The sequence below is a fragment of the Falco rusticolus genome, chromosome 8 (genome assembly GCF_015220075.1).
Source record: "Falco rusticolus isolate bFalRus1 chromosome 8, bFalRus1.pri, whole genome shotgun sequence".
In the NCBI taxonomy this organism is placed as follows: Eukaryota; Metazoa; Chordata; class Aves; order Falconiformes; family Falconidae; genus Falco; species Falco rusticolus.
The window spans coordinates 6,594,567-6,619,810 of NC_051194.1; the positions used below are offsets into that span (position 1 = coordinate 6,594,567).

General features: G+C 50.5%; 1 protein-coding gene across 1 annotated transcript; it reads right to left on the minus strand.

Moving 5' to 3' along the window:
* Positions 1–467: 467 nt before the first annotated feature.
* CSF1R (colony stimulating factor 1 receptor) lies at positions 468–21,558 on the minus strand. Its single transcript, XM_037396914.1, has 21 exons — positions 21,376–21,558; positions 16,123–16,368; positions 15,052–15,336; positions 14,386–14,522; positions 13,470–13,629; positions 12,426–12,615; positions 11,250–11,365; positions 10,881–11,001; positions 10,005–10,195; positions 9,323–9,435; positions 7,127–7,253; positions 6,546–6,650; positions 6,114–6,224; positions 5,683–5,845; positions 5,030–5,130; positions 4,766–4,884; positions 3,876–3,998; positions 3,663–3,774; positions 3,246–3,345; positions 2,569–2,674; positions 468–2,071 (listed from the first exon to the last, which is right to left on the minus strand). Exons 1-21 carry the CDS (start codon positions 21,422–21,424, stop codon positions 1,940–1,942), a joined length of 2,907 nt encoding a protein of 968 aa, XP_037252811.1. The 5' UTR covers positions 21,425–21,558; the 3' UTR covers positions 468–1,939.
* Positions 21,559–25,244: the final 3,686 nt, after the last annotated feature.

Consider the following 25,244-nt stretch of genomic DNA (forward strand, 5'->3'; position numbering starts at 1 on the left):
GAGTTCAAAAAATTGCTTGGATGTCAAAGTTATCCTGCTAAATATAGCTGAAGTATAGTTCAGTAAGTGGCAATGAAGTAGCTTCTGCAGATGGCCAACTCCAAGGGCTGTGTGCTCTTGCTCTGCATTTCCCTGCACAGGGCAGCTCTTGAGGTGACTTTGATAGGAGAGAGGCTGCAGCAGGTGACATAACTTCTCTTCAGGGTGTGTTCAGTAGCCTGGGCTGGGGCTTCAGCTGCATCAAAGCCACTGCTGCAGGAGGTTCTGCCACAGTAAGCGTCAGTCTCTGGTCACCAGGGCCCTTCTGCATCTACCCTGCCCTTGGCATTCCGCTGCCACATGCCCATCTCAAATGCAGTGACTGTTGTCACGTCATCACAATTGAAATTGCTCCCCCATTACATCCATGTGCAACAGGGACTACTTCATTTTTTTTTCTCCAATTACACACAGGCCACGCAGAGCCCAGCGCTTTAAAACCTTGCTTTTATTAAGTTTCTGCATTACACGAGATTGAATGGTTTTGAGAACTGGTAATGAGAAATGCGTCTGAGGAATTGGAGCAGAGCTGGAGGGTGTGAGAGGATGGACCAGTGCATCACTTGTGCTCTGATCTGTTCCCCCCTGAGAACAATCCTTAAAGCCCTGGAAGAAACTTACTTTGTTAAACATCTTATTCTTTATAACGCTGACAGATACAAATACATTAGCTTTTTACTTAGTAAAGAGGAATGAATTGGTGTTAGCATAAAACCAGGTTTAATATAATCAGAAGTGGCTCATGATATAATTGCTCACAGTATGACAAATGCCACCTGTGATACAGGAGTTCTGTCTTGTAGTTTGCCTGAGCCCTGTCAGTGCTTGTACCTGGAATACTGATCCTTTGCCTATGGAATGAGGTGAAGCTAAGAAGGTTACTTAGCTACTTCTGATGGCTACACAGGACCAGGTAGCTGTGGCATTAGTAACCTAAAACAAGAGCTAGACAAGAAACAAGTTTAAGGGCATTAGGCTCCAGCTTATGGGGAAAAAACAATAGCTGTACTATTAAAAATACACTCAGGAAGATATGTACAAGAACATGTCTGTAATCATGACAAAGGCAGTGATTGCTACATGTTTAATAATTCAGAAGTTTTGTAGGATGTGTTATGTTGATCATTTCCAGATCTGTTTAAGCTGCCATTCTTTCCTGGATTGGGTTGTGTCCAGTGCTCTTGTGGAAGGGCACTGGTTACTTCTGTGTTCTACCTGAGAGACAGCTGTCCCTCTGTCCTGTTACTGGGGCACAAGTTCACATAACTCCGGGGTTGTCTCCCCGAGCTTCACAAAACACTCCCTGCAGAAGCATCATCTGCAGAGAGGTAGATTGCATGAGGAAACACAGGCTAATGCATATTTAATGCCGAGTAGGGGGTTTACCTGTATCTGAACACTCACTCTGCAACATCCAGGGTCAGACTGACAAAGGGAAGAGAGCACCAAGAAAGAGGGCTGCTGCATGAGCAGTTCCAGCTTCAGGACTTAGTTCAGGACATGCTCATAAAACACAGGGGTTTAGTCATGTGAGTGACTTTTGGAAACTGCTTACTTGGCTACAACTAGTATTTGAAAAAAAAAAAAACCACCAACCTACAAAACCCAAACTCTCCACAGCCTCCTTGGGGGCTCTCTGTACCTTGTAGAGATGGAGCATGTTACCGTCCTAACAACTCTATGCTATGCTTGTGGTAAGACCTTGGGGACCCCATGGTGCGTCTTGGTTTTGAGTCACTCCAGCACTGTCCTTTCAGCGAGGGGAGGTGGTAACACTTGTATTTCGGAAATCACAGAGAGGAGGGCCAAAGCAGGAGGCACCTGTGTCCTAGGGCAGGGCAGAACTGTGCACTCTGCAGAACTGGGAGGACTGGGATCTACCCTGGGGTGGTGGTACCAGCTAACAGAACTGATAGTTGTTGCTCTTAAGAAGGGGCTGGCCACTCTCCTCTTGCTCGCAGGACTCCTCACAGCAGCCAGAGGTATCGCAGCCACTGTCTTCCTCAGCAGTGGAGGGCAGGTTGGTGTAGTCCTTGAAAGCAAAAAAAGGAACACAACCCCATCCCACCTCAGGTGTGTTTCAGTCCCTCCAGTGGTGTACAACATCTGTTTCTGCACAGACAAGCAGCTGGGGACGCTAACTCACGCTGCCCTTTGCTGTGCCCACAGGGCAGGGCTAGCCTGCAGACAGCTGGTCCCAAGCCAGCGCATCTTTTGTCCGGCTGCACCCCAAATCCAGGGGAGCAGGGCAGGGCTGCTGCACTGGTACTTGTATCGCTGCCCATACTGCTGCCCGCAGGGGCTGCTCCAAAGCAGCTGCATTTCTTCATCTACCCTCCTTTGGTCACAGTGGGGAGTGACTTAACTGTTCAGCATGGGGAAGGTAGATGCCTCTCTGCACTTCCCACCAAGACTAAGCTGCTCCCATCAGTTAAAGGTAAGGGTCATCACCAGGAAAGTTGCCCAGGAGCTATGTTCATGTAGGGGGAAAGCACCTGTCCCTTCCCCCTTCTCTCCATAGATTCTCACCTGCTCCTTCTGCGTCTCCAGCTCTTTCTGGATGAAGCAGCTGATCTGGTCAAAGGTAGGTCTCTGGGTGGGCTCCAGGCTCCAGCACGCCTGCATGATGCTGTACCTGCGGGGCCAACAGGGGCAGGGCAGTTACATGGCACTGCTGAAAGCTGCTTCAGGGTCTGCACCCCCAGGCCCTGCCTGTAAAACCCACGGTTGGTGCATGTGTAGTACTCTAGCAAAAGGTGAGCACAGAAGCAGATGAAGCAAACTAATTATCAAGTTTTGTGCTTGTGCCTCCAGTACTTTTTTCTTTAAGCTTAAACTCATTGTCCTGCTGTAAGCTGCTCAGGCCTGTCTTCTCATAGTCCTAGAGTCAAAAGTAGCTGACTGAAAAAAAAGAAAAACCCCTACAGAGTTCAGGAATGTAGACATCTAACATGAGCTCTCCCATCTTCATGTCCATAAACGGAGGAAATAGTGGACAGAGCATCGTAACAGACTGCCCCAGGTCCTGCTTTCCTAGGGGGACAAGGAGCAGCCTGGTAGGATCCAACCTGAACCTCAAGGGCAGAGGCACCCAGGACCAGCAGGCAGCCCTGTGACCGGGGTCCCTGGGCCATCTCCCTGCCTGCCCACAAAGTGGTTCCAGCCACCCTGTCACCCATTGCATGCACCTTGGCGCATCCACTCACATTTCCAAGGGAGCGAAGTCAGGCCTGGCCATCTGGTACCCCTGCTTCACCATGCGGTAGAACTTGCTGTTCACCACCATGCCTGGATACGGGCTTTTACCTGTGACGGCGACAGGAGCAGAGGTGGCTCTCAGATCAGCGGCTTACGGGGTTGCTCCAGCCTTACAGGATGGGAAGAGGCAGCCTGGGGCATCGCCTGAGCCAGCGCTGCTCCTCAGGGAGTTCTGAGTTAGAGCCAATTAGCCAGGATTCTTTGTTTTTAATGATCCCTCTGGAAGCATAACACAGTGTTTTAAGGCTGTGGTAAAACCTAGATTTTTGTCAACCCTCCTTTCTTGGAAACTTTTCTGCAGAAGTATTAGGGCAGTGGTAAGCCATGGAAAGCAAAAGATGGTTGCAAACTTGCTTCTTTCTTACCAAGGGAGAAGATCTCCCAGAGGAGGATGCCGTAAGACCACACATCGCTCTGCACTGTGTAAATGCAGTCAAAGATGCTCTCTGGGGCCATCCATTTCACGGGCAGGCGGGCCTGGAAGGGCAGAAAGTACTGCAGGCTGCGCCACCCTGTCCTTTGTGCTCCACCCAGCCCCTACCCTTGCACCCTCTTTTGTCCCCGTTTCAATTACTTACATTTCCTTTTACAACATAATTCGAGTCATTCATGATATCACGGGCCAGGCCAAAGTCACAGATCTTGGCTACCCGTCCATCTGATATAAGCACGTTCCTGGCTGCTAAGTCACGGTGGATGCACTGGGGAGAAAGAAGCACAACTGAGATCCAGCCAACATGCGCCAGCAGTCCCAACTAATTCCCTATAGCCCAGGCGTGTCACTGAAACAACACTTATAGGGACAAGGGGGACATGTACTGCTTGAAAAGCCCCTGTAAGAGGCACTGTGTCACATAGGAGGAGTATGGGCTCTTTCAACTTCATTTGCAATGCTAAGATGTGACATTTCATGCCATGTCCTTCAATCACATGGGGCTGTCATCTTCCCCAGGGGAGGAGGCTGAGAACCAGGGGCTGTTGACTGTTTCGGAGATGAGGATACAGTGTCGTACAGTTAATCTGTGATACTCTTAAGTGGAGCCAGCTCTGGCAGACAGCTCAACAGCCGCTTTCAGTTCCTTGTCCCTGGGGCAGTGGAGAAGCTGTCAATGCGAGAAAGCTTCACATCGAAGTTCCTGACCTCATGTGAAAGCTGGGGAGAAAATGTTGAGACTAGCACAATGCACAGCCCTGAGTTACCCCCCCATAGCACTGCCCTGCTGCTATGGCCTGTCTGGAGCCCGTGGGAGACACATGCTCTGAAGGGAACACCAGTCACCATGGCTCAGCATGTCTGAACCCCATGAACAGAGCAAAGGGGCCCATTTCCAGCAGCAACTTGCTTGAGCTTGGCCACCCCATCCAAAAACATCCTGAGCCTCATGCAGATGGGGATGGCTGGTGCCTGCTGGCTGGAGTGGTGTTTCCCAGTTGGGGTGCTGAGGGCAGTTGTCCTCTTGGCACTCACGTTCTTTGATGTGAGGAATGCCATGCCCTGGGCCACCTGGCTGGAGAACTGTAGCAGGTCAGAGAGACTGAGGGGACAGAGGTCCTCCCTGGTTTCATCTTCTTCCTCCGAGCTTTTCCCTGAAATTCAAAGCAAAGTTTTAGAGTTGCTGCAAACCTGTGGAGTAATGCAAGGTATGCTATATCATGGATCCCCAGAGCTAAACCAGACAGGATGGCCAGAATAAAGAAATCATGGAAACACAGAAATGAGCCTTTAACTCACCCCTAGCTTGCGCAGAATCTGATGACGCCGAAGATGATGATGATGACACAGGCTTCATTTCAACATATGTTTCCAAACCCTGGCTCGAAAAGCCACTGTCACTGAGTCAGAAGTAACAGAGATGGAGGCAGCCTGTTAGCAACCCTCCAGTAGTACCTTCTGCCTTTCTCCACACCCACTGAGAGAAGAAACCACATCCCTGCCTGCAGGAAGTGGCTGAGCTAGGGCTTAAGGGCAAAGGGAAAGTCTGCGTTGAGGCTGATTTGAAAAGGGGACCTAGGTGCCCTGTGGTATGGAGCTCCAAGTACTGCTCCCCTTTTGTCAAGGGACTGCCCGTGGCTGATGGGGAGCACTCAGCTTCTTGTCCTACAAAAGCCACGTGCCCAACAATTTAGATTGTGGAAGGGAAGACTGGACTGAAACCTGGATTTATTGTGGGGTATTCAACACTTGTCAAAGACTGAAAAACTTGGAGAGGTAACTGAATCTAAACAAAGGCAACCCCACTGGTTTTTACAGCCTGGTGTTCCCCAAGTCCCCAGACCCTTGGCTTTAATATCTCTCCAGAACAGCTCTTTGCACACTTTGCCCAGCAGGTACCCAGGCCCTCCCTGCATTGCTCAGTCCTGTGGCCACCTGAGCTCTGCTCCTACCTGCGGATGTATTTTTTCTCTAGGTCAATGTTTTTGTAATCAGCAGCACTGTCTAAAGAGGTGTCCAGGGCAGAATCCTGGATAATGATGTATTCAGCCTTCTTCCGCAGAAAATTCAGCAGATCTCCATAGCGACAGTACTCAGTGATGACAAGGATTGGGCCTGGGAGAGAGGCAGAAGGGGTTCATTAAGAAATGATGCTGTGACCTGCCCTGAAGATCGCTTTCCCTGGGAGGGGCCGCAGAACCCATACTCCACATAAGCATATCTGGAAACGGCCAGCCCACAGGCCCTTGCAAAGCTCTAGGTTCAAAAAAAGACCACCAATCTCATCAGCTGTCTCTGTTGTGAGACTGAGGAGAAGTAAGAAAGAGCCTCAGAGCAGGCCATGGGAGGGGTCCATGGGGGAAGGAGGACTGGGGGATCCTACCTCCATAGGTACATGCTCCCAGCAGGTTAACGATGTTCTCATGGTGTCCCAAATGACTCATGATCTTCAGCTCAGACATGAGAGCCTCCTGCTCATCTGTGTCTGCTGATGCTGCAAGAGGAGAAGGGCTGTGTGAAGGAGAGAGGGAGGGACATAGAAGAGATTAAGTGTGAGGACAGAAAAAGGTGCAGACAGAGATATGGAACAAAAGGAGGAGACACACTCAGAAAGAAAATTGTGTCCTCTGTGCCTCTGGCCACATGTGTCCACAAAAATGACAGCAGCATGATTCCAGCACCTAGTACTTGTCACAGAAACATCTAAAAGTAGATGTTGCAGCCTGGGAGCACCGACACATGTGGTAAACATGCATTACATCCTGCCCAAAGGAGCTTGGGGGATTTCAAACTTTGCAAATTGCTGTGGGCTTACACTTTAGCATCTTCACAGCCACTTTGAGGACTGAATCCTCTTTGCCCAGCCCAAAAGCGGTGGCTTCTACAACTTTTCCAAAGGCTCCTGCTCCAAGAGTTTTTCCTGCAGAGGGAAAAAAAGTATGCTTATAAAAATGCTTTACAGAAAAAGAGTGAGCAGTTGTCCTGCATGCACCTGCATGCGGGAGGATGTCTGCTGGGTGGGGATTCCTGCTAAGCCCAGACAAGATGACACATCCCTTGCTTAGGAGCTGGTTAACATCTGAGGGGAGCTCTACTGTGAGCAAAGAGGCCATGTTCAAACATGGGCTTACTAGCTCTGTGCATTAGGAATGACCCACAAGAGGAGGGACATGATCCTTTCAACCTTCCTCAGAGCAATGGAAGGCTGGAGCAGGTTGTACCCCAACATTTACCAGCTTGTGTGGAAGAGGACAGCAAGACCTAATTAAGGATATTACTGAAATGTCTGAATGCAGCTCTGGATATTGCCCAGTTGCTTTGGCTCTGTGTTTTGGAGCATTTCAGCTCTGCGGTGAGCTGCACACCACCAGGCAAGCAGCAAGGAAGGTTCCTTACCAAACTGGAGGTTATTCCTGGGAAACTCCCATTTTTCATTGTATGGCAGCTGAGTGGGATCAATAAAGATGTAGTTATTCCCTTCACAGGCCTCAATGATCTTCCACCGCACCTGGTACTTGGGTTTCTGTAAGGAGGAGAGTCCAGTTATCCAACGTTCCTCAAGTCCTGAGGGTTCCCCAGGCCCAGCGTGCACTCTAGCTCTCACCCCACAGGCACAGAGGGAAGACTTAGATTTCAGCCCACCAAATATTTCTTGCTTTGAACCTGGATTGAAAGAGGGGGACTTTGTCTGTACAGCCCAGTCCTTTTGCTCTTACGAAGTCCCTCCAAACCATCACCCATGACTCGAGGAGGGTCTCATGCCTCTTTTGTTTAGAAGTAGCGCGTTGCCCTCACTTGGCCTGGCAGAGCCAGCACATCGCACCAGACAAGTAGCTGACAGTGCCCAGCTGGTGCTGGAAGACGATGTCCCCACTGTGCCTCCTTGGTACCCTGGGTTGCTGAGCGTAGCAGAACAGTGGAGCTGGCCCAGCCCTGCTTCCCTTATGGGGAAAAAAATAAATGGAGAAAGAGAAGTAAGAATTTCTTCTCTTTTCCACGAATTGCAGGGCAGAAGTAGCCAGGCAAGGCAGAGAGAAGCAGTGCTGGAGCCTGTGAACAGAGGCAGTTGCCAGTTTGTGCTGGGTGCTGTCATTCACATTGAGAGGGCTAGGGAGCCAGCTGGAGGCACAAATACAGAGAAAGGCGGTGAAATAGCTGCGTACGAGAATACTGCATGTGGCCTTAGCTCCTGTACGAGGAGACAGGCAAGGACCTGCACCCCAGCAGGGCAAAGGTAGTCTCAGGTCTATGAAGGCAGACGCAGGGAAGGATGGGTGGAATGGCCACTGCTGTGATGAATCACCTTGTGCCCCAGCTACTGGGAGGTGTGTACTGAAATGCTTCTCCTCACCACTTCGCCTGGAGAGCTGCAGAGAAGGATGCAGCATATGAGTAAATGCTCAAAGCTGGGTTTGCACAGGCATGAGGGACCATAACTGAGGCAAACAGATCCGCAGTTTTGATGCAAAGCATCTGTTTGTTTTCCCCCCACCACTGTTTCTTTTTAATTTGCCTGAGATTTGAATATCCATGCCCATGCAGGCTGTTGAAAAAGGCCCAGACAGGTTGCACCAAGCAGTACAGTTTCTGGTGGAGGTCCCTCATGCCACATGCACTCAGTTTACATGCTGTGGCCTGCTCCCAGAGGGTGAGCATTGCTTCTTTCTGCTCCACAATTCACCTGGCACTGCAGCAATCAGCTACGGCTTAAGAAGCCCATGGCTGAAGCAGGTAATATTATTTATAAACACGTCCTGCTTCTCTTGGGCTTGCAAGACCTTCCCAAAAGCTATTTCTTCAGAGCTGTGCTTACAAAACAATCCACCCTTCTCTCTCTCTGTCTCTGGACTACTGGCTAAAGACAGCTCTGCCTGTGAAGCAGTAGGTGCTTGCCTGGGAGAGCACTCTGCTGGATCTTCTGACAACTAGCACAAGAACTTTGCTGCAAAATTTGCTGCCTTGATGGGCTGTCAAAGGAAAAGTGCCAAAAGGGAGAGCTGAAAACCAGGAGATTTTCACCCACTGATGAAGCAGAGGTGGCTACTAATTGATACAGTTTATAGAAACAACTAAGTAGGAATCCAACCAAATGCTGAAAATGAGTCTTGCAGAGAAAATGGGGCAAGTTCTTGCATAAAAATTGTGACCAAGTCTTCCTGGAGACAAACGCCTTCTAACATCATCCTGTTTCCCCATAAAGACTTTTTTTTTATAAAGTAGGGAGGAAAATAAAAAGTAGATGCAAGCTACAAACCACTTTTTTTTCCCTCCTTAATTCAGTCTGTGGATTCACTGACAACTGACAGCACAGAGTGAGAGCACCTTTGTCTGACACCAAGGAATATCCTCATTGACCTCGGGGCTACAAGACTGAGGGACCGGAGTGGGAGAGGTGTTAACACCAGATTTGATGTGTGAGCCTTGTCCTGCGGCAGCAAACCCCTGGGCAAAGTTGGGAGGCAATGGAGATGGAAGTAGCTTGCCTGGTACCTCCAAGCTGAACGTTCCCTGCCTATGGCTGCCAGCTGAGGCCCTGTGGTCTCTGAGGCTGGGCAGCCCTTGCAGCCCTTGCTATGCAGCAGGGAATCTGACCTGGTTGTACTTGTAGAGGAGGAAGAGGAGGAGCAGTAGCAGCAGGACCGATGTGCCTATGCAGGTGGAGAGAATGGGGCTGAAGAACTTGTTTGGGGGGGCCATGACACTTCCTAGAGGAACAAAAAAATGCGGATGAGTAAAACACTCATGTTTCAATCCCATCTCTGGGAGCATTTTGCCTAGCTGTTCACTTAGGCTTCCCCTGTACGCAATATAACCCAGCACTGGCCTCAGACACTCAAAAGAGCTGCTGGGAACTGAGGGAAATTCTTGACTCAAGGCTGCAACAGTTTCCTCTGTGAACCCCAGTTCCACACAAACAGCACCAGGTGACCAAGATATGTGCAGCAAGAACAGTCCCATCAAAAGATGCAGTTCCTGGGCTCCAGTGGGCTGATAGACAGCTGACTGTGCTGCAACCTGGAGCTACACCCTGCAGTTGTAAGTCTTCGTGGCACAGCTCAGCCTTTGGCACCAGGCTACACCCAGCCAGAAATTCCCACATAGCTCCTAGGACCGGCAAATGCCAAAGCTTCCCACCTCCTGTGAGGATAGCGAGCTTGTGGAACCTATTCCGCCTCTCTTGCAATACACTAAAGATATACACATATAGGAAAATGGGCCCTCAAAAGTCCCCAGATTCTCCCCCACTCTGCCAAGCTATCAGTTTGTATCTTACTGGTGATGGTGAGCGAGTGAAACATGTCAGAAGCATTTCCCTCTCTGTTAATGGCCACACAGCAGAAGGTGAAATTGTCACCCAGCTCCTGGAAAGGGACAACGCTCTCCACCTCCACCTCTCGGAACGGCAACACGTTCACCACCTGGGGACTGGAGTCATTCAATAGCAACCGATAGTCCTCGCTGTATCTGCAGAGATACCAAGCAGGAGAGACTGAGCATTCCTCTGCAGCACAGTCGCTCATAAATGAATCGGTGCCTGTCTCAGACTAGAGAGGAGGCGCAGGGGACTGGGGCTGCAGCTCTACGAGACGTTACTTGCCACCTGGTTAAAGACCTCTCCCTGAACACGGAAGTCCTGTATAGACAGGGCCTTAACTGCCTCCACATGACTACAGTTGTCTTCTGCCAGCAGTTCCCTCCTTGAATGGGGCTGGTACTGAGACACAGCAACCTCTGTCCAGGCAGCTCCAGTTCCATCACATTGTAGCTCAGTAAGCCTGTGTTCTGCAGAGCCTCAGACCTGCTGGAGGTCCCAGAAAGACAACTAGGACCAGCCAGGATGTAGCTCTACAGCAGCATGCATCAAGGCACTTCAAATCATCCACATGTTCCTCAGAAAAGCATTGGAAAACATGAATCACAGGTGGTTGAACTCTTCAAGCTTACGACTTAGGGAATAGTACCTGCTCCCTGTCCTCAGACAGTCCTTAAGAACCACTTTTTTTAGCAGAGCAACATCCTTGTTGATGTTACTGAACAGACTCTGCTATATTGCCTGTAAGCAAGCCGACGTGGTGCTACTCAGCAAATAACAGCATCGCAAGGGCAAGTGCACACCTTGGAGGTCCTCAGTCTCCTGGGCATTTCTTACCTCTCAGAGTGAAGAGGGCACTGGTACCACTCAATGCGTGGGGCAGGGTAGCCGATGGCCATGCACTGAAGGATGCTGGAGTCATTGGCTGGCACCTTGATTTTGCAGATCCTTGGAGGAGCTGTTGGGGAAGGCACATAAACTGTGAATGCTATGATCAGAGGAAGAGCACATTCCTTGTGCTCTGATTTACTTCCCATGTGTGCAACAATAAAACACCAGGATGTAGGTTTGGGCTGGGTCCCAGACGCAGTCTGGCTGTGTGTCTGTGGGTGCTGGGCTGGAAGCACACGGGTACTGCACCCTACTTGCTGCCAGCTGGGTAGCAGCCTCAGGGCAAGCAAAGAATGGGCAAAGCCAAGCACTTACATTTCACAGAGATACTGAAGGTAACTGATGCGTTGGTCTCGTTGTTGAGGGCATAAAATGTATAGAGACCTCCCTCTCCTTCCTGCAGGCGGTTCAGGAAGAGTGTGTTGTTATACCTGCTCACACAGAGAGAGTAACCACCGTGAAGAAAGCTGTGCCGAGGAAACTCAAGCACTCACACAGCTCAGCAAGGTGCTGTTGCTTCCTGCTCCCTGCAGTGGGTGAACACATCCCAGCACTAAGCCCAGCCCACGAGAGGAGCCTGCTGCTTGCTTCTTCAGGGGAAGCAGGGAGGGTCTGATCTTTCTTAGAGGAAAGATCTCTTGCCACCAAGCGCACAGCATTTCTGAAAGGCTACAGGTGGGTGAATGCTCAGAAAGAAGCGTTTTACATCTAAATCATCACTTTTGAAGGGCCAGAATATGCCGGTCCTCCTGCCTTTGGCAGAATGAGTTATTCCTCCCATTTCTTAGCTCATCAAGTGCCCACTCCCCTCTGCCCCCCGCCCATTTCTCAGACCCCGATGCAAGAAAGTTTGCCCTAAAACCATCATGCTTGCCAAGAGGCACTTCCTCTTGTGTATTATTTTTTGGTTTCTAAGAAAATGAAAGGGGAATTGCCAAAACTCCCCAACAAATGGAATTATTCTCTTTCTTTCAGACTCCTTTTCTCCTCAGTTGTCTGTAGGCTTTGGAGGAGCAGGTCTGTGCCCTCCATCAGGTCTTATCCACACAGTGATGTTTCTGGCTTCTCTTGACATGGGGCATACAGTGCCCCTTGGTACATACACTCTCCAGACTTCAAGGCATGGGACAGGTCTGAGAAGCAGCAAGGGAATTAGATTTTTTTGTACTGTTCATTTACCTCTGCAATTTCTTCCTGCAAGGAGAGTGTGAACTTGAACAACCAGACCACTAATGTAATACTGTCTTCCACAACATTTTCTAAAGAGAAAGCTGCCAAGTCAGACAGAGGTGGTGTCCCCCTTAACCTGATCAGACCTGCTCACTGTGGCTTGTTAATAATAGTGGAAAGATAAGAAAGGCAGAACAGTTTCCCTCTTTGAAACCAGAGAGTTTTCTGTCAGCCAGTAGCATGAGATCTGCTTGTCTCACAAGGAAAAAACATTGTTGGAAACATGTCGTGGCCAGTGTAGAAGAGAGAGAGAGCACATACCAGTTGTTTCCAGAGATCATTACGCCCTTGGATGTGGTGGTCTCAGAGTTCTTCAAGGGATCTGTGTGCTCCCAGCCCCAGTGAAGAAGTTTTGGGTAAGCCTCGATGTGGACTTGCAGCTCCAGACTCTCTCCCAAAGCAATCTCCTGGCTGGCGGCTTGCACTGGGGTCAGGAACACATAACCTCTCTCTGCGGGATGGAGAGCATGACCATCAGCAGTCATGTCCAGAGACCTGAAACAAGCTTATACCAGCTTCACAAATGGGCCATTACTGGAAAAGGCAGGCTCAGCTGGGAGACCGCAGGAGGGAATGAGGCCTTACACAGATTAAGTAGCCAAAGGAATGCTTTTAAGTTGCTGCTTTGTCATGGCAGCTTGGATTACACTCTGCCTGAGGAGAGATAGAAAATCTTAGAGAACTTTCATGGGGAAAGAGATGCACGAAGCTAAAACTGTATCTTCTGATTGTCCATAGACAACAGGCCCTTTAGCTAAACTCCTGGCTTCTCACTTAGAAACAACTCAGACCAAGCCTTCTTTCTGAGCCATGGTATGCAGTGGCTTTGGATCATCAGCAAACACCAGCCTAGAAGCTGCAAGGATGAATTTTCTGTCTTGAGATACAAGCAAGTGTATAATAAACTTGAGTCCTTTTATGTGGATTGTTATTGGATGAGACAAAGATCCATTCTCTACTCATGTGGCTTGCCCTTCCTTCTAGCCAGCCTTTCCTGGTCTTCAGGATAACCTTGCCCATTCTTTTTTTTTATCTTACAGCTATTTATAAACACACAGAAACTGAGAAGAGCTTTCCAATTTTTCATCCAGAATCCAAAAAATTTCCTCCTGCCTCTCAAGACAGTGAAGGGAACACCAGTTCCTTTCCCAGCAGCAACACGGTTCTCATGTGAGCCTTCAGGCACAAGCAAGAATGATGTTTCCAACCACAACACTAGCAACAAGATGGAGGCAGAAGCGACAAATACTCAAGTCTAGGTGTGATTCAGCCCACACCTTGCTGGTCTTTTGGAGAAGCACTCACCTACTACCTGAAGCATTGTCGAGGCATTCCTGAAGCCCGCTGAATTGTTAGCTATACAAGTGTATTTCCCACTATCTTCCATGGTCACTGCTGGAACAGACAGGATGTCGCTGATGAAGTAGTTCTCATTTTCAAAACTAGGCTTTTTAGTTCTCCTGACCTGTCAGGCAAAGAAGGAACATTAGGCATTTTCTTGGAAGGGCAGAGGATGGAACTGAGTATTTACGACAATTGTACCCAGCCCCTCCTGTTCTGGACTACTAAGCTTTGTTGTAGAGCCCCTGCCGCTGAAAGCCATCTGTGAGGAGACCAAGAGGCATATTAAACCTGGGTGTTCAGGGCAGATATTCCAGAGCAATTAGGCTTACAGCTGTTGTTAGCCTTCTGACCATAAGCTGGCTTTACAAGATGTGTTTTAATCACACAAGGTGTATTATTTCAACTCCTTAACAAAGGCATCAGATATAATGAGGACTTCCAGCAAACCTTATCTAACCATCTAGCAGTTAAAAGTCAGCACAACAGGTTTTTGAAACGCGTTCCCTTTCTTCACCCATCTTTTCTCCAGGGAACTGTGTGTCCTGGACTTGTTTGCTGCCTTATAAGCCCTGGCAGAGCTGGGTGGATAGATGTTGCCGTAGTAGGTATTGTGGCTCCTGCCCAATGAACTCAGCTGAAACAACATACTTCACTTCTCTCTTACAGCAAGGTCCTGACAATGGGCAGGTGTTTCTTAACCCTGTGTCATCCTAAGGAAGGAATGGCCATATTCAGATTTCTACGGCTTTTTCGAATAGCTGCTTTGGTTGGGCAGTTCAAGGCTTTGCTGCAGGTGACTTGGGTCTGGACAATTCTTACCACCCTGTGTCTCAGTTTCCAGAAAAGCCCTATAACCCCTTGAAGCTGCAAAACTTACGTTTTTTGCTGTTGTCACCCATCTGATGTCATACTTATGGGATGGAGCAATTACTCTGCAAGTGACTTGGAAAGGTTCACCCACAATTCGCACATGGTCTATAGGGTCCATCATCACTGATACAGGCTTCTCCAGTGCTACATAAAGGCAAGCAGGGAAAGATTCAGTGTCAGCTGTCCAGTGACCCCATGTGCTTTGGAGACTCCCTAGGGCCTAGATACCTTCTCCTTTCCATCCTCTTCAGTCTCTCTACCCCCAGCCTTCTCCTTCCCTAGCAATCATCCCTCCTTTTTGTGCATGTGTCTATGGGAAGCAGTGCAGGCAGGGGAGAGCACAGCAGTCAGCACTATGGGTTGAAAGCGAAGGGGAACCTTCTGCCATGGTTACACCCAAGCATCAGAGCCTGAGGACCTGCAGAACATCAGGGAGATAGGCTGGCTTTTTACTCTTTTCTGTGATAGCGCCTGCAAAGATTTGGACACTGCTGAACCCATGGAGACCCACCTGAAGGAGCCAATTTGCCAGAGCATAATGGAATTCAAATACCCTTTAAAGATTGCAGGTTCATAAGGTCTTTCCTGCCACTGGTGAGGAGCTTTTCCTTATCTACCTACTAACTTAGCTATTGCTGTCTCCCCGAGGACAGCAGCAACCCCAACCCCTTACCTTCTTCCACAATCAGCCTTATTCTTGATGACTTCTTTATTTTTCCATTTATCACTGCTTGGCATCGGTAAAAGCCCTTCTGTTCGCTTTGCACATTGAATAGTGTTATTCCTTTCTCATTACTGAAAGAATAGTTGGTCCCAGGTGAGAGATGAGATGTTTCATCCATTGTCAGTGTCACACTGGATCCGTACTCAGGGGCCGTGATAAGACAGGGGAGCTCAGCATTACTGCCTCTGGTCACAAAGATCCGGAAAGTTGGGGTGTACCAGACATTACTAGGATCTAAAGAGGGGACAAGGTAGGCCAGAGAACAGGATTAGAAAAGGCATCAAAGCTGAGAAACACATTCCAGCAAAGGCAAGTCTCCAGCACCACTGCACAGTGGGAGTTCGACGCTGGGGCAGCCCTGCTCAATGCCTGCCTGACTCAGCCTCCAAAAACTCACACAAGCAGCCCAGCTCCAGCTAAGGCGTTAGAGGGGAGCACAGCAATCAACTCACAAACGTACATAGGCAAGAGAGGCCGAGAAGTATGCTCGCTTCTCAACTTTTCACCAAGGTGTTAGCTTTATTTATCAGACCTCCAGCTTCCCAGTCCAGGACAGTGTCTCCAGGACAAGGAAAGGAGTGAACTCAAGTGGTGGAGCTACCACAGTGTAACTTCTGGGGTAAAAGAATATTTGGGGTTCAGGTCCTGTTGTGAGGATGAAAGTCATGTGATTCCCTTATCTAGGGTGCTGGCAATACAGTTCTCATTTCAGTGCTCATTCCAACATTGAACAAATTTTCAACCCTGTTTTTTCAGGAAGGGAAGCCAAGGTAAACTGAGGGAGAGGTCCAGGCCATTCCCACATATGCGTGAGGTGCAGCTGCGTACTCTGCCCTAGTGCTCCAGCCATGGGCATGGTTTTACATGGGCTTACATGTTTGTGGGTGAGCCCCTGCCACACTAGGAGCCTACACTGCTCCCCAAACACATGTACAACCACAGCCATAGAAAGGACCCAAGCGATGGCTGTGCTCCCTGAAAGGAGGCCATTGTGCCAGCAGAAGAGGAGCGCATGTCTACCTCGCACAAACAGATGCACAGTTGCAATGCCCTTGTCACTGCTGTTGACATAAGCACACTTATAGGTGCCTGTATCCCTGTAAGTGGCCTTGAGAATACTGAGTGTGCTGCTGGTGTGGTTGCTGAATGCATCCTTTTGGCTTTTCCATTCAACTTCAGACTCTCCTGAGCAGCGCAAGATGACTGGATCACCCGTGTTGACAACCAGAGCAGGGAGGTCAGGGCTGATCAAGGGGGACGCTGAGCCTACAAAAGAAAAAGAGAGGATGCAAACATGATCCTTAAAGATGCTCTGTTGGATTTCAGTCTGGAGCATGGAGTAGCTCAACATCAGGAAGAGATTGAGCTTAGGATTCAGACAAGCTTTTCAGTTCATATCACTCCAGCCATTCCCAATACCACCAGACCAATATGGCCTGATACTCCAAGGAATGAATTTCCAGGAAGAGAGAAAACCCCACAAGTGAACATAGAGCACTGGGACAGGAAAAGCAATCATCTGGAGCCAATTAGGTCAGATGTTGGCCTGGAAAATTTTCCTGTCAGGTTTTGCCTCTTCTTGCAATGGTTTTCCTTTTGTGGCAGAGCTGGAGCTACTATATGAACTTGGTTAGCCCATAACACCATTTGGTGAAGTTTAAATTTAATCTCTGTTAGTGTGATGGCACTATGATGAGATACAGCAGACACGGAAAGCTTCTTTCATGTCTGAAAGGATCAGAGCAGGAGGTCAGTGCATGCCCTTGGCTTTTTGGGTGCCAGGCACTGGATTTTGAAGGACACCTACTTATGCCTTACCACAGTCACACAGTACATTCTCCTTGCAGATATTACCAAAATGTTACGAAGTGAGTCAGCATTACTATCCCTATTTGGGGGTAGGAAACCAAGGCTCGTGAAAGCCCACAGCTGCAGTTGTACATACAGCACACCAGGCCATGCCGACACTGGCAGTTCAACGCAGCTGGATTTCTGATGCCATCTTTACTTTGAAGATGGCTTCTCTGCTGGCTGAATAAAGGGGAACCAGGGTCCCCAGTCCAGCCTTTTGTGTCAGAAGGAAATATTTTTTTTCCTGTTTTGCCGCATCAGCGAGTTCTTTGAGTCACTACCTATATTTAGGGTGGGGGGGGGAAGTGAGAAATGAATCAGTGCCGCGGGGCTAGGGAAGAAGTGGTACTACCACCCCCACGCCAGGCCTTTGGGGAGGACAGGAAACACATTGCAAATGGCTATCTGTGCTCGGGGGGCTCTGCATCCCCCTCCGGCCCCTCTCCAGGGCTATTCTCCCACTTCTGCTTTTCCTCCCAGTTGCTAACCCATCCACACATCTTAAAGGGACACACACACAGGTTCAAATAAAACTAAATATAAAGGTAGCCGACCAATTTACCAATTTGTTGCTTTTTGCAGAGAAGGTCACCATAGGCAGTGCTCCTCCAGGGTGGCAGCAGCAGAAACAAGGGCTGAGTTTGGTCTTGCGATGCCTCAAACTCTGCAGTAGACAGCTCTGGACTCCCAGGAGCTCTTTAGTTGAAAGATTTGTTGTCCAAATGAACATAAAAGCTCTAACTTTTCAGGAAGCAGGAGAGGGTAAAGCACCCTATAACGGCACCACTAGTCCAGCTGCACTTGCATATCCTTCAAAGGGAAGGGGAGCAGTGGCCAGATGATGCAGCCCTGGTCACAGGGAGAAGAGAAAGCTGCTACTTCTGGTCATGGGTAGCAAAGACTGTTTAAAGCAAATCTGTGCCTAGGTGCTGCCTTGGACACTGTCCCTGTAACACAGCCAGCAGAAGCAGAACACACCTATCCTCATGCACCCCTGCTCACAGCTCATTTAGTGAGGAAGACTATGTCTAAGGTACCAACATATGTCCTGTGCTACCAGCTGTGCTCAGGGCTGTAACACCAGAGCCCATCCATCAGAACTCAAAGAGCATCTTTTAAGCGGTCCTGAGCTGATGCCTCCCTCCACTTAACAAAGGGTCAAGAATGAGACTCAAGACCCTGGAGAGCATTGCAGGTGCATGACAACAATATAGTTGCCCAGAGGAAACCCAAACAAGGCCTGGATCAACTCTCAAACCCTGTTGGAAGAAACAGAGGACAGGGAGCTTCAGAGTATGGAATATTTGACATTTTATCTCCATGTTGTGGGGTGGGGTTTTTTTTGTGATGCTTCTATCTTTCTGTGGAAAGATTAAAAGCCTCATTTATTCCCATAGCAGAGAAAAAGATATCCCAGAATCCTTTAAAACCACATTTTCCACACGTCTGAGGTACAATGTTCCTCCCTTTTTGCTAAGCTGCATCTTGTAGCAGGGCTTGACACATTTCTGTTGCTATAACTCTGTCACTGGACGCTTTTCCCTCACCTACTCTCCACTTCAGCTATCCCTCCACATCCAAGGTTTCAGCACCATTTGATGGGGCAGCCAAGCTCCGTGACTCAGAACTGTGTTCAGATTGGCTCAGGGAAAGACCATGTTATAACTGGTCCTTGGTTTGTCCACAACAGGACAAGAAAAACAAGAGTCATGTCACTCTGCATCCTTGTTGTCATCAACTCTGGTTACTACTGAGATGCTATGGTCAGAAAAGGCTCAGGATAGGTACTCTCCATAACAGTGCAGAAGCCAGCAGCCTTCAGATTATCACTGGAGACTCCTGTCAATGGCACAACCACCACACAAGCAGAGTGAGGACAGACAGGGCAGAGCCACTAAGTGCAGGACAATGCCAGGTGAAGGTCACCCAAGCATCCACACCTTCATGTGCGCCATGTGTGCTGGGGGATGAGACAGACCAGCATGTCCCTTTCCAGAATGGGGAAGCAGGGCTGCTGGAGGAGGCTTTCTCCCTGCTGACCAGTGTGCAGTCTTGCACGAAGCCCAAGGATGTCTCTTTGCTGCTCTCCAGCAGCTTCCGCAGCATTACCAGTAACTGCTGGCCAAAGGTTTTACCACACTTTGGTTGTGTAACCATGACCTCTAGTTACAGCTGCAGGCTCTGTCCCTGCCTCTTCCATGCCCGTCAAAACATACTTTCCTCTGCTGAGGGTTTGGAAATGGTGAGGAAGGAGACCTGAAGGCTGGTAAGACAGATGATCAAGAATCTTACCACAAAATCCAGTCATCAGGACCTTGACATGATCCTGGGGGATAACCAGCCTAAGATCCGGCCCCGTGAGGGACCCATACCAGGCCTGAGCTCTCCTCTCAATGATGGCAAGGAAAAACTTCTTTTCTGAGGACACATACCTTCACCAGAGCCATCACCTACAGTATCAGGGGGGCAAGGAGTGGGGACAAGGGTGCTCATCACATCTCTGCCTGGGGCTTCTACCTCAAAAGTTTAGATTAATCCACAATAAGAAAACAAAAGAAACCCAGGAAGACCTCTCAAGATGGCCAAGAACACAGATGTGAGCTGATCAGGTTTCAACTCTTTGCTCTGCTTGACCTGAAGCTGAGATTTGAGCACCTGACACTCCCCCAGCAAGAGCCCCCATCAGACTGGTCATACCACGTCACCCTGGGAACTCTCAGAAGATGCACTTGCAATCCAAGAGGTATGAGAAGGAAGTCAGGCTCTTGCTTGACTAGAGGCTGTTGCTTTGGGCAACCTTGACATGCTGCAGATGGCCAACAGCGTGGTACTCGGACAAATGTGTGTCTTAACACCCTGACATGGCAGACAGGCCTGATGAGCATGTCACAGCTAGTCACCTGCAGTGCTCAGTGCCTCGAGAAACCTTCTGAGAGATCCTATCAGCTATTGTTATGATCTCTTGCAGATTTGTCAGACCTGCCTAGCCTCTATTATCTTAAAAAAAACCGTATGAAATTGAAAATCCTGCAGCCTTCACAATCCAGATCCTAGCACAGCAGACCTGGAAAAAGCCTGCTCAGCACGTCAATGATGTGACTTGAAGCGAAACACCATGCAGTGCAACAGCAAGAGGGATACAAATTTCCTGGGCTGAAAATACAAACACTGCAGTGGCTCAAGAGTGGCTCAGACACCGCCTCCCCGTTACATCTGTTACATACTGAATGCTTTCCCCCCAACGCTGCCCCCTTTCAGGGGGAACTTCACACCAGAGTCTCGTTGTGTCCCCAAGCAAACTCCAGAGGAAAATGAAAGAAAGTGCCACAAAAGACCTGAGAGGCTGCCAGCACTTGACGTAAGATTAGTAATACTGGTTTCTGTCTGTTTGGTTGAAAACCTCAAAACAGGTTTAGTGACTCTTTCTTGAGGTTGATGGGTTATTGCCTCTTGGCCATCCCCGCAGCCTCAAAAACCAGGCGTATTCACCTTTCCCTTGGTTCCTTTGGTTACCCTTGGCTGCCTGAGGTCAGTTTCCACCACATCCTGGCTCTATACCCTGTCATGTGTGCCAGCCGCACACGAAAACAGCAGTTGTCAAACATCTCCAACTGGGCATGAGGTACATTGGAAGGACTGGTGCAGCAGACTTTCCCCACTCTCTCACCTGCAGGCCAAGCACCTCCAGCTCTTGCCCCATTTGGGCAAAGCGTTATTTCAGAGACTGCTTCCCTCAGGAGACCCCACTGAACCTCTCCTTCCTCCTAATCCCTGCCCAGACCCTAACAGTGGGAAGCTTCCCTTTCCCATCTCCCCACTGCTGAGGGTCTTCCTGCGCTACATGCACCTTTCCACAGCCCTTGGCCTTACCCTGGCAGCACTGCAGGCAGCCAAGAGCAAGCCCTCAGCACCGCTGGGCTCCAGAGCCAGCTCGGACTAGCAACACACCCTCTTTCAACCACTGTCATCCCTCTATAGTGACAGCAACTCTTGATTGTCTTCAGAAATCTGCTACAGCCAAGTCTGCACTAAATGCCAAGCCGGTGTCCCTTCCCTGCTGTGCCATGGAGCAGACACGTTCTCCTGCCAACTCCCTACCCACACCAAAGTTCCTTGAACCTGCCCACAGCAGCAGTAGCTACTTTATGCAGCAACTTCCAGAAACAGGGACCATCCCAGCCTACGGCAGGCTTTTGGTAGACATGAGTGGGAGCCAGGCTTCACCCTCCACCACCAAGAGCCGAGTGTCCATTAACCCAACTTCAGCATTGCCCCATCCCCACCGAGGCTACCACCCATCCTCGCCCCAGGAGGGACCGAGCACTCGCACCGCACACCCAGAAGACCCCTTGCCATACCACAAAACTGCCCCAGAGTGATGTGGAGACACCAGAGGGCTTTGAGGTGGGCCAATAGACCTACCATGCCAGATGCCAGCTGTGGTGAGCAGCAGGAGGAGAGCAGGGCCCATGTCCCCAGGGACCACCGTGCCCCCAGCGCGAAGCAGGGAGGCGGCTGAAGGATCCTCTCAAGCAGCGAGCACCTCTCCTTGTGGGCACCGTCCCCAGCACTCCCTCGGTGGGAGCTTCTCCTTTCTGAGATGACCACAAGTTAAGAAATTCCCTTTTTTTTGTTGTTTGTTTTTGAAATGGGAGGGGGGGGGGGGGGGGGAAGCAATGTTTTGAGACGTCACTGGTGACAGAGGGCCTTGGCAGAGGTGGGACCGGGCATGCACCCCACTGCAGGGCCACCCTCCCACCTCAGAGGGGCTCAGCCTCAGGCACTGCCCAGCAGCTGGGGTCTGAACCCACCCTGTGGGCCCTGGCTGCTGCCACCCAAGCCCCCCAGGGACTTCTATACTCTCTCCTCTTGCCTGGGGACACAAAGAGCCTGGCTGGGACCTGCCTTGATGGCAGGAGACTCCATTTTACCTCAGGGCTGGCGGACCTTGCTGGCTCCTCGTCCTGAGGGCACACACAGGAACATGGCTGACTCCCTCACCACAGGTCCACAAGGATGATTCAGCCTGAGGTAGCACCCAGGTGAGAAGAATTGAAGACAATATGTTACCTTGTTTTAACCACCCTGGTGCAGAGAGGGGTCCTGTGGCCACACAGGGTCCCCCCAGCCCCACGCAGAGGCAGGGTTGAGCCCAGCCAGCTGCACACTTGCCTTCACCACCCTCCTCAGCAGGGAGACATGTTGGGGTGCAGCCTGCAGACCTTTCCCTGTCCCCAGCTGGGCTGGGGGACACAGGGGGATCCCAGGTCTCCTCCTCTCCCAGTACCTCCAAGCCTGGAGCTCACAGCAACCCAGTCACCACTAGGCAGGCACCAGGCTCAAGCAAAGACCCTTCCTCCCCAGGAGCCCCTCTGCACAGTCATACTGCCTTGCTGGTGGGGAGGCTATTTGAAGCTGTTTCCTAATTGACAACCTGGCAGGCACCTGGGAGCAGTAATTAGGCACTTTGTTAACCCTTCCCTGGACCATGCCTCTTCCAAAACAGGAGGTGAGGCTTGCAGCAGAACAGTTCTCCTAAGGATGCTCAAGTCAGCAAGATGCTAGCAGACCAAGTCAGACACAGGGTGCCCCTTGCTCTCTGCTCTATCTCTGGGTAACCTCAGGCTGCAGCAGAAGTTCACAGCAGCAATGGAGTGGGAAGTTGTGGCCACCACCTGACAGCACTGGGAAGCACGGGGGGGGGGGAAGGTTCTGCCTGGGGTGAGCCAGCCAGCTCTGCCTTAGCTGCACCCAGCTACAGCCACCTCGGTGAGGGGGTGACAGGGACGCCGGCTGTGAAATGTGGGCAGAAAGAGATGACCTTTTCCAAAATGTCTGCACGGAGGTGGCTGTTGAGCCTGCACTTGCAATGGAAAGGTGCCAAGCAGAGAAGTGCCCCTGTTGCCTCTGCACACCGGAGGGGAATGAGCTTCTCCAAAGGGGGCAATCAAAGAGGTACCAGCAAGGCAAGGTCTTGGGCCAAGAGATGAGAGCATGGCTGACTGCTGGAGATGACTAAAAGTCATGGGAACAGGGAGACAGCTCTTGGTTTTGGCCAGAAGGATGGCTGGAGAACATGAGGGAGTCCAAGAGAAGGAAAGGCAGCTTTTGGCCAGAGAAGATTTCCTCTCAGCAGTTTTTCCTGGCAGGATGTGGGGAAGAAGAACATGAAGTAAAGGCAGCATGGTGCACTGGGGGGCTCCTGCCCAGAGCTGGGGGGCTGTCAAGTGGCTGGGCCACAGGAGATGTCTGCCTGATTATCCTTTCCTCCTTTTGAGCCAAAGGGGCTTTTTAAAGGATGTTTGTTTCCCTCCTTCTTCTTTTTAAGTTTGGTTTTGTTGGGTTTTTTTTTCCAGGAACAAATGCCAGCTCAGAGAGAACTGACTCACCAGTGTTAACAAGTATCAAACCAGACAGGTTTAATACAAAGAAGGGAAACAATCTCTCAGCCTCCCTTCTCTTTGAGGGGGACCCTTGCAGAGCATCTCTGATGGCAGTGGTCCACAGGTGACAAGTCACAGCCTGTACACACAAGTCCCCAAGCTGGGCTGGGCACAACTGGGGATGCTCAGTGGGACAAGCTGTCTGCTGAGGTTCCTCCCTCATTAGTGGCCATCTCTTCCTGCCTGCAGGCTGCACCCCACATTCTGTGGTTGCAAACAGCAGCTCAGCCACAGGAGTGCTGCTGGGGCTCGCATGCCCAAACAGCTCTGAGCAAGGGGCAGAGATGCTCTCAGAGGAGCTGCAGCCTTACTTTGAGTAACTTGAAGCCCAGGAATGTCTGTGGAGGCCCTGATGGCCAGGAAGGCCTGCTGAGAGATGGCATGAGATTTGCTCAGTGCCTGGCTAGCTGCAGGCTGGCTGTGGAGGGGAGAATGGAGGCTGCTGTGAGCACTGGTTGGGAGCACTGGGATTTCAGGCTTGTTTCCCAGGCTGGGAGCAGGGCTGGATCATTCCAGCCCTACAGGACCCCTGCACTGAGTATAGCTGGCCATGGTGTCATGCCTGTCTGAACTGCCCTGCAGCAGTCTGGGGACACACGGGACACCCATGTACCCAGTGAACTGGTAGTACCCAAACAGCTAAAAACCCTGGTTGCAGCAGGCCAGGGTTTTTATCTGCAGTCCAAGTTTTTCTGCTTCCCTGAGCTCTTCCATGAGGTGTCTGTCTCATCACTGGAGAGAATTGTTTGAGAGTAGGGAAAATGTCCTGCTGGGAGTTCCCATGTCTGGCTACTCATTCCCAGCGCCATGACCCCTCTTTGGTGCATCCTGACAAGCAAAAGGCCTGCCAGGCAGGGATAGGGCAGTGGGAGCCAGCTGGGTTCAGGGCTGAGGTCTACCAGTTCCCCCTCCCTCCTTCCTCCCAAGCCTTTGCCGCAGCCTCTCTGGAGACAAGGTGATTTTTTTTCCCTGGCTGATTCAGCTCCTGGACAAAAATGCCCTGTCTGCCTGTTGTGGCTGAACCGTGCCAGGTGACTCAGAACATATCTGGGAAGAATCAGCCTGAGCTCGTCAGGGGGTCTGCAAACCTCCTCTCCGGCAAACTGAGCAAAGTCAGGAGCCCAGAGCAGACCATGCTGGAAGGGGGAGCCTTGCTGGGACCTGTCTGCTGCTGCAGCCAGTGCCTTCAGCCTTTGGGTACACAAGGGGTTTGCTGAGGGAGGCACGTCTGCTGCCAGTGGTGACTTGCACCAGGGCTGCATCATGCAGCCTGAAAACAGGGTCAACATAAATATATTTGAACCTCAGTTCAAAATCCCCTCTTCACAGCAACCCCAGGCTCTCCAAGCATGTGGCTCAGAGCTGGCTGCAAACAGCTCCACTCAGCAGCCGGGGGCATTTCCAGGAGGAGCAGTTTCACTGGAGCCAGAGAGGAGAAAACAGGGCTGGACTCAGAGGTGCCTGCCTCTCAAGGCACTGGGGGACCCCAGCACTTCTGCAGATGTGACTGGGGAAAGGTGAGGGGAGCAGGAGGAAAGCAAAGGGACGTGAGGACCTAAGGGAGTGGCAGTGTGGGGAGCCAGTATTTTGGAGTTGCATCTTTAAAGAGTATCAGCAACTTCCTCATCCCAGACGGAGGGGAGGAGAGCCCGGCTCAGAGGAGGGCTGGACACGGTGAGCCCTGTGCACTGTTGTGTGGCTCTTGCTGGTGTCCTCCCCATTGCTACCTCCAGTCTCTCCCACCACCCTGAGCTACTAAACTATGTGGAAAAGTCAGCAGCTCTGTGGTGTATCCCATTTCCTTCAGCCCAACACTGTTCAGTCTGGCATCTCCCACATCCCTACCCT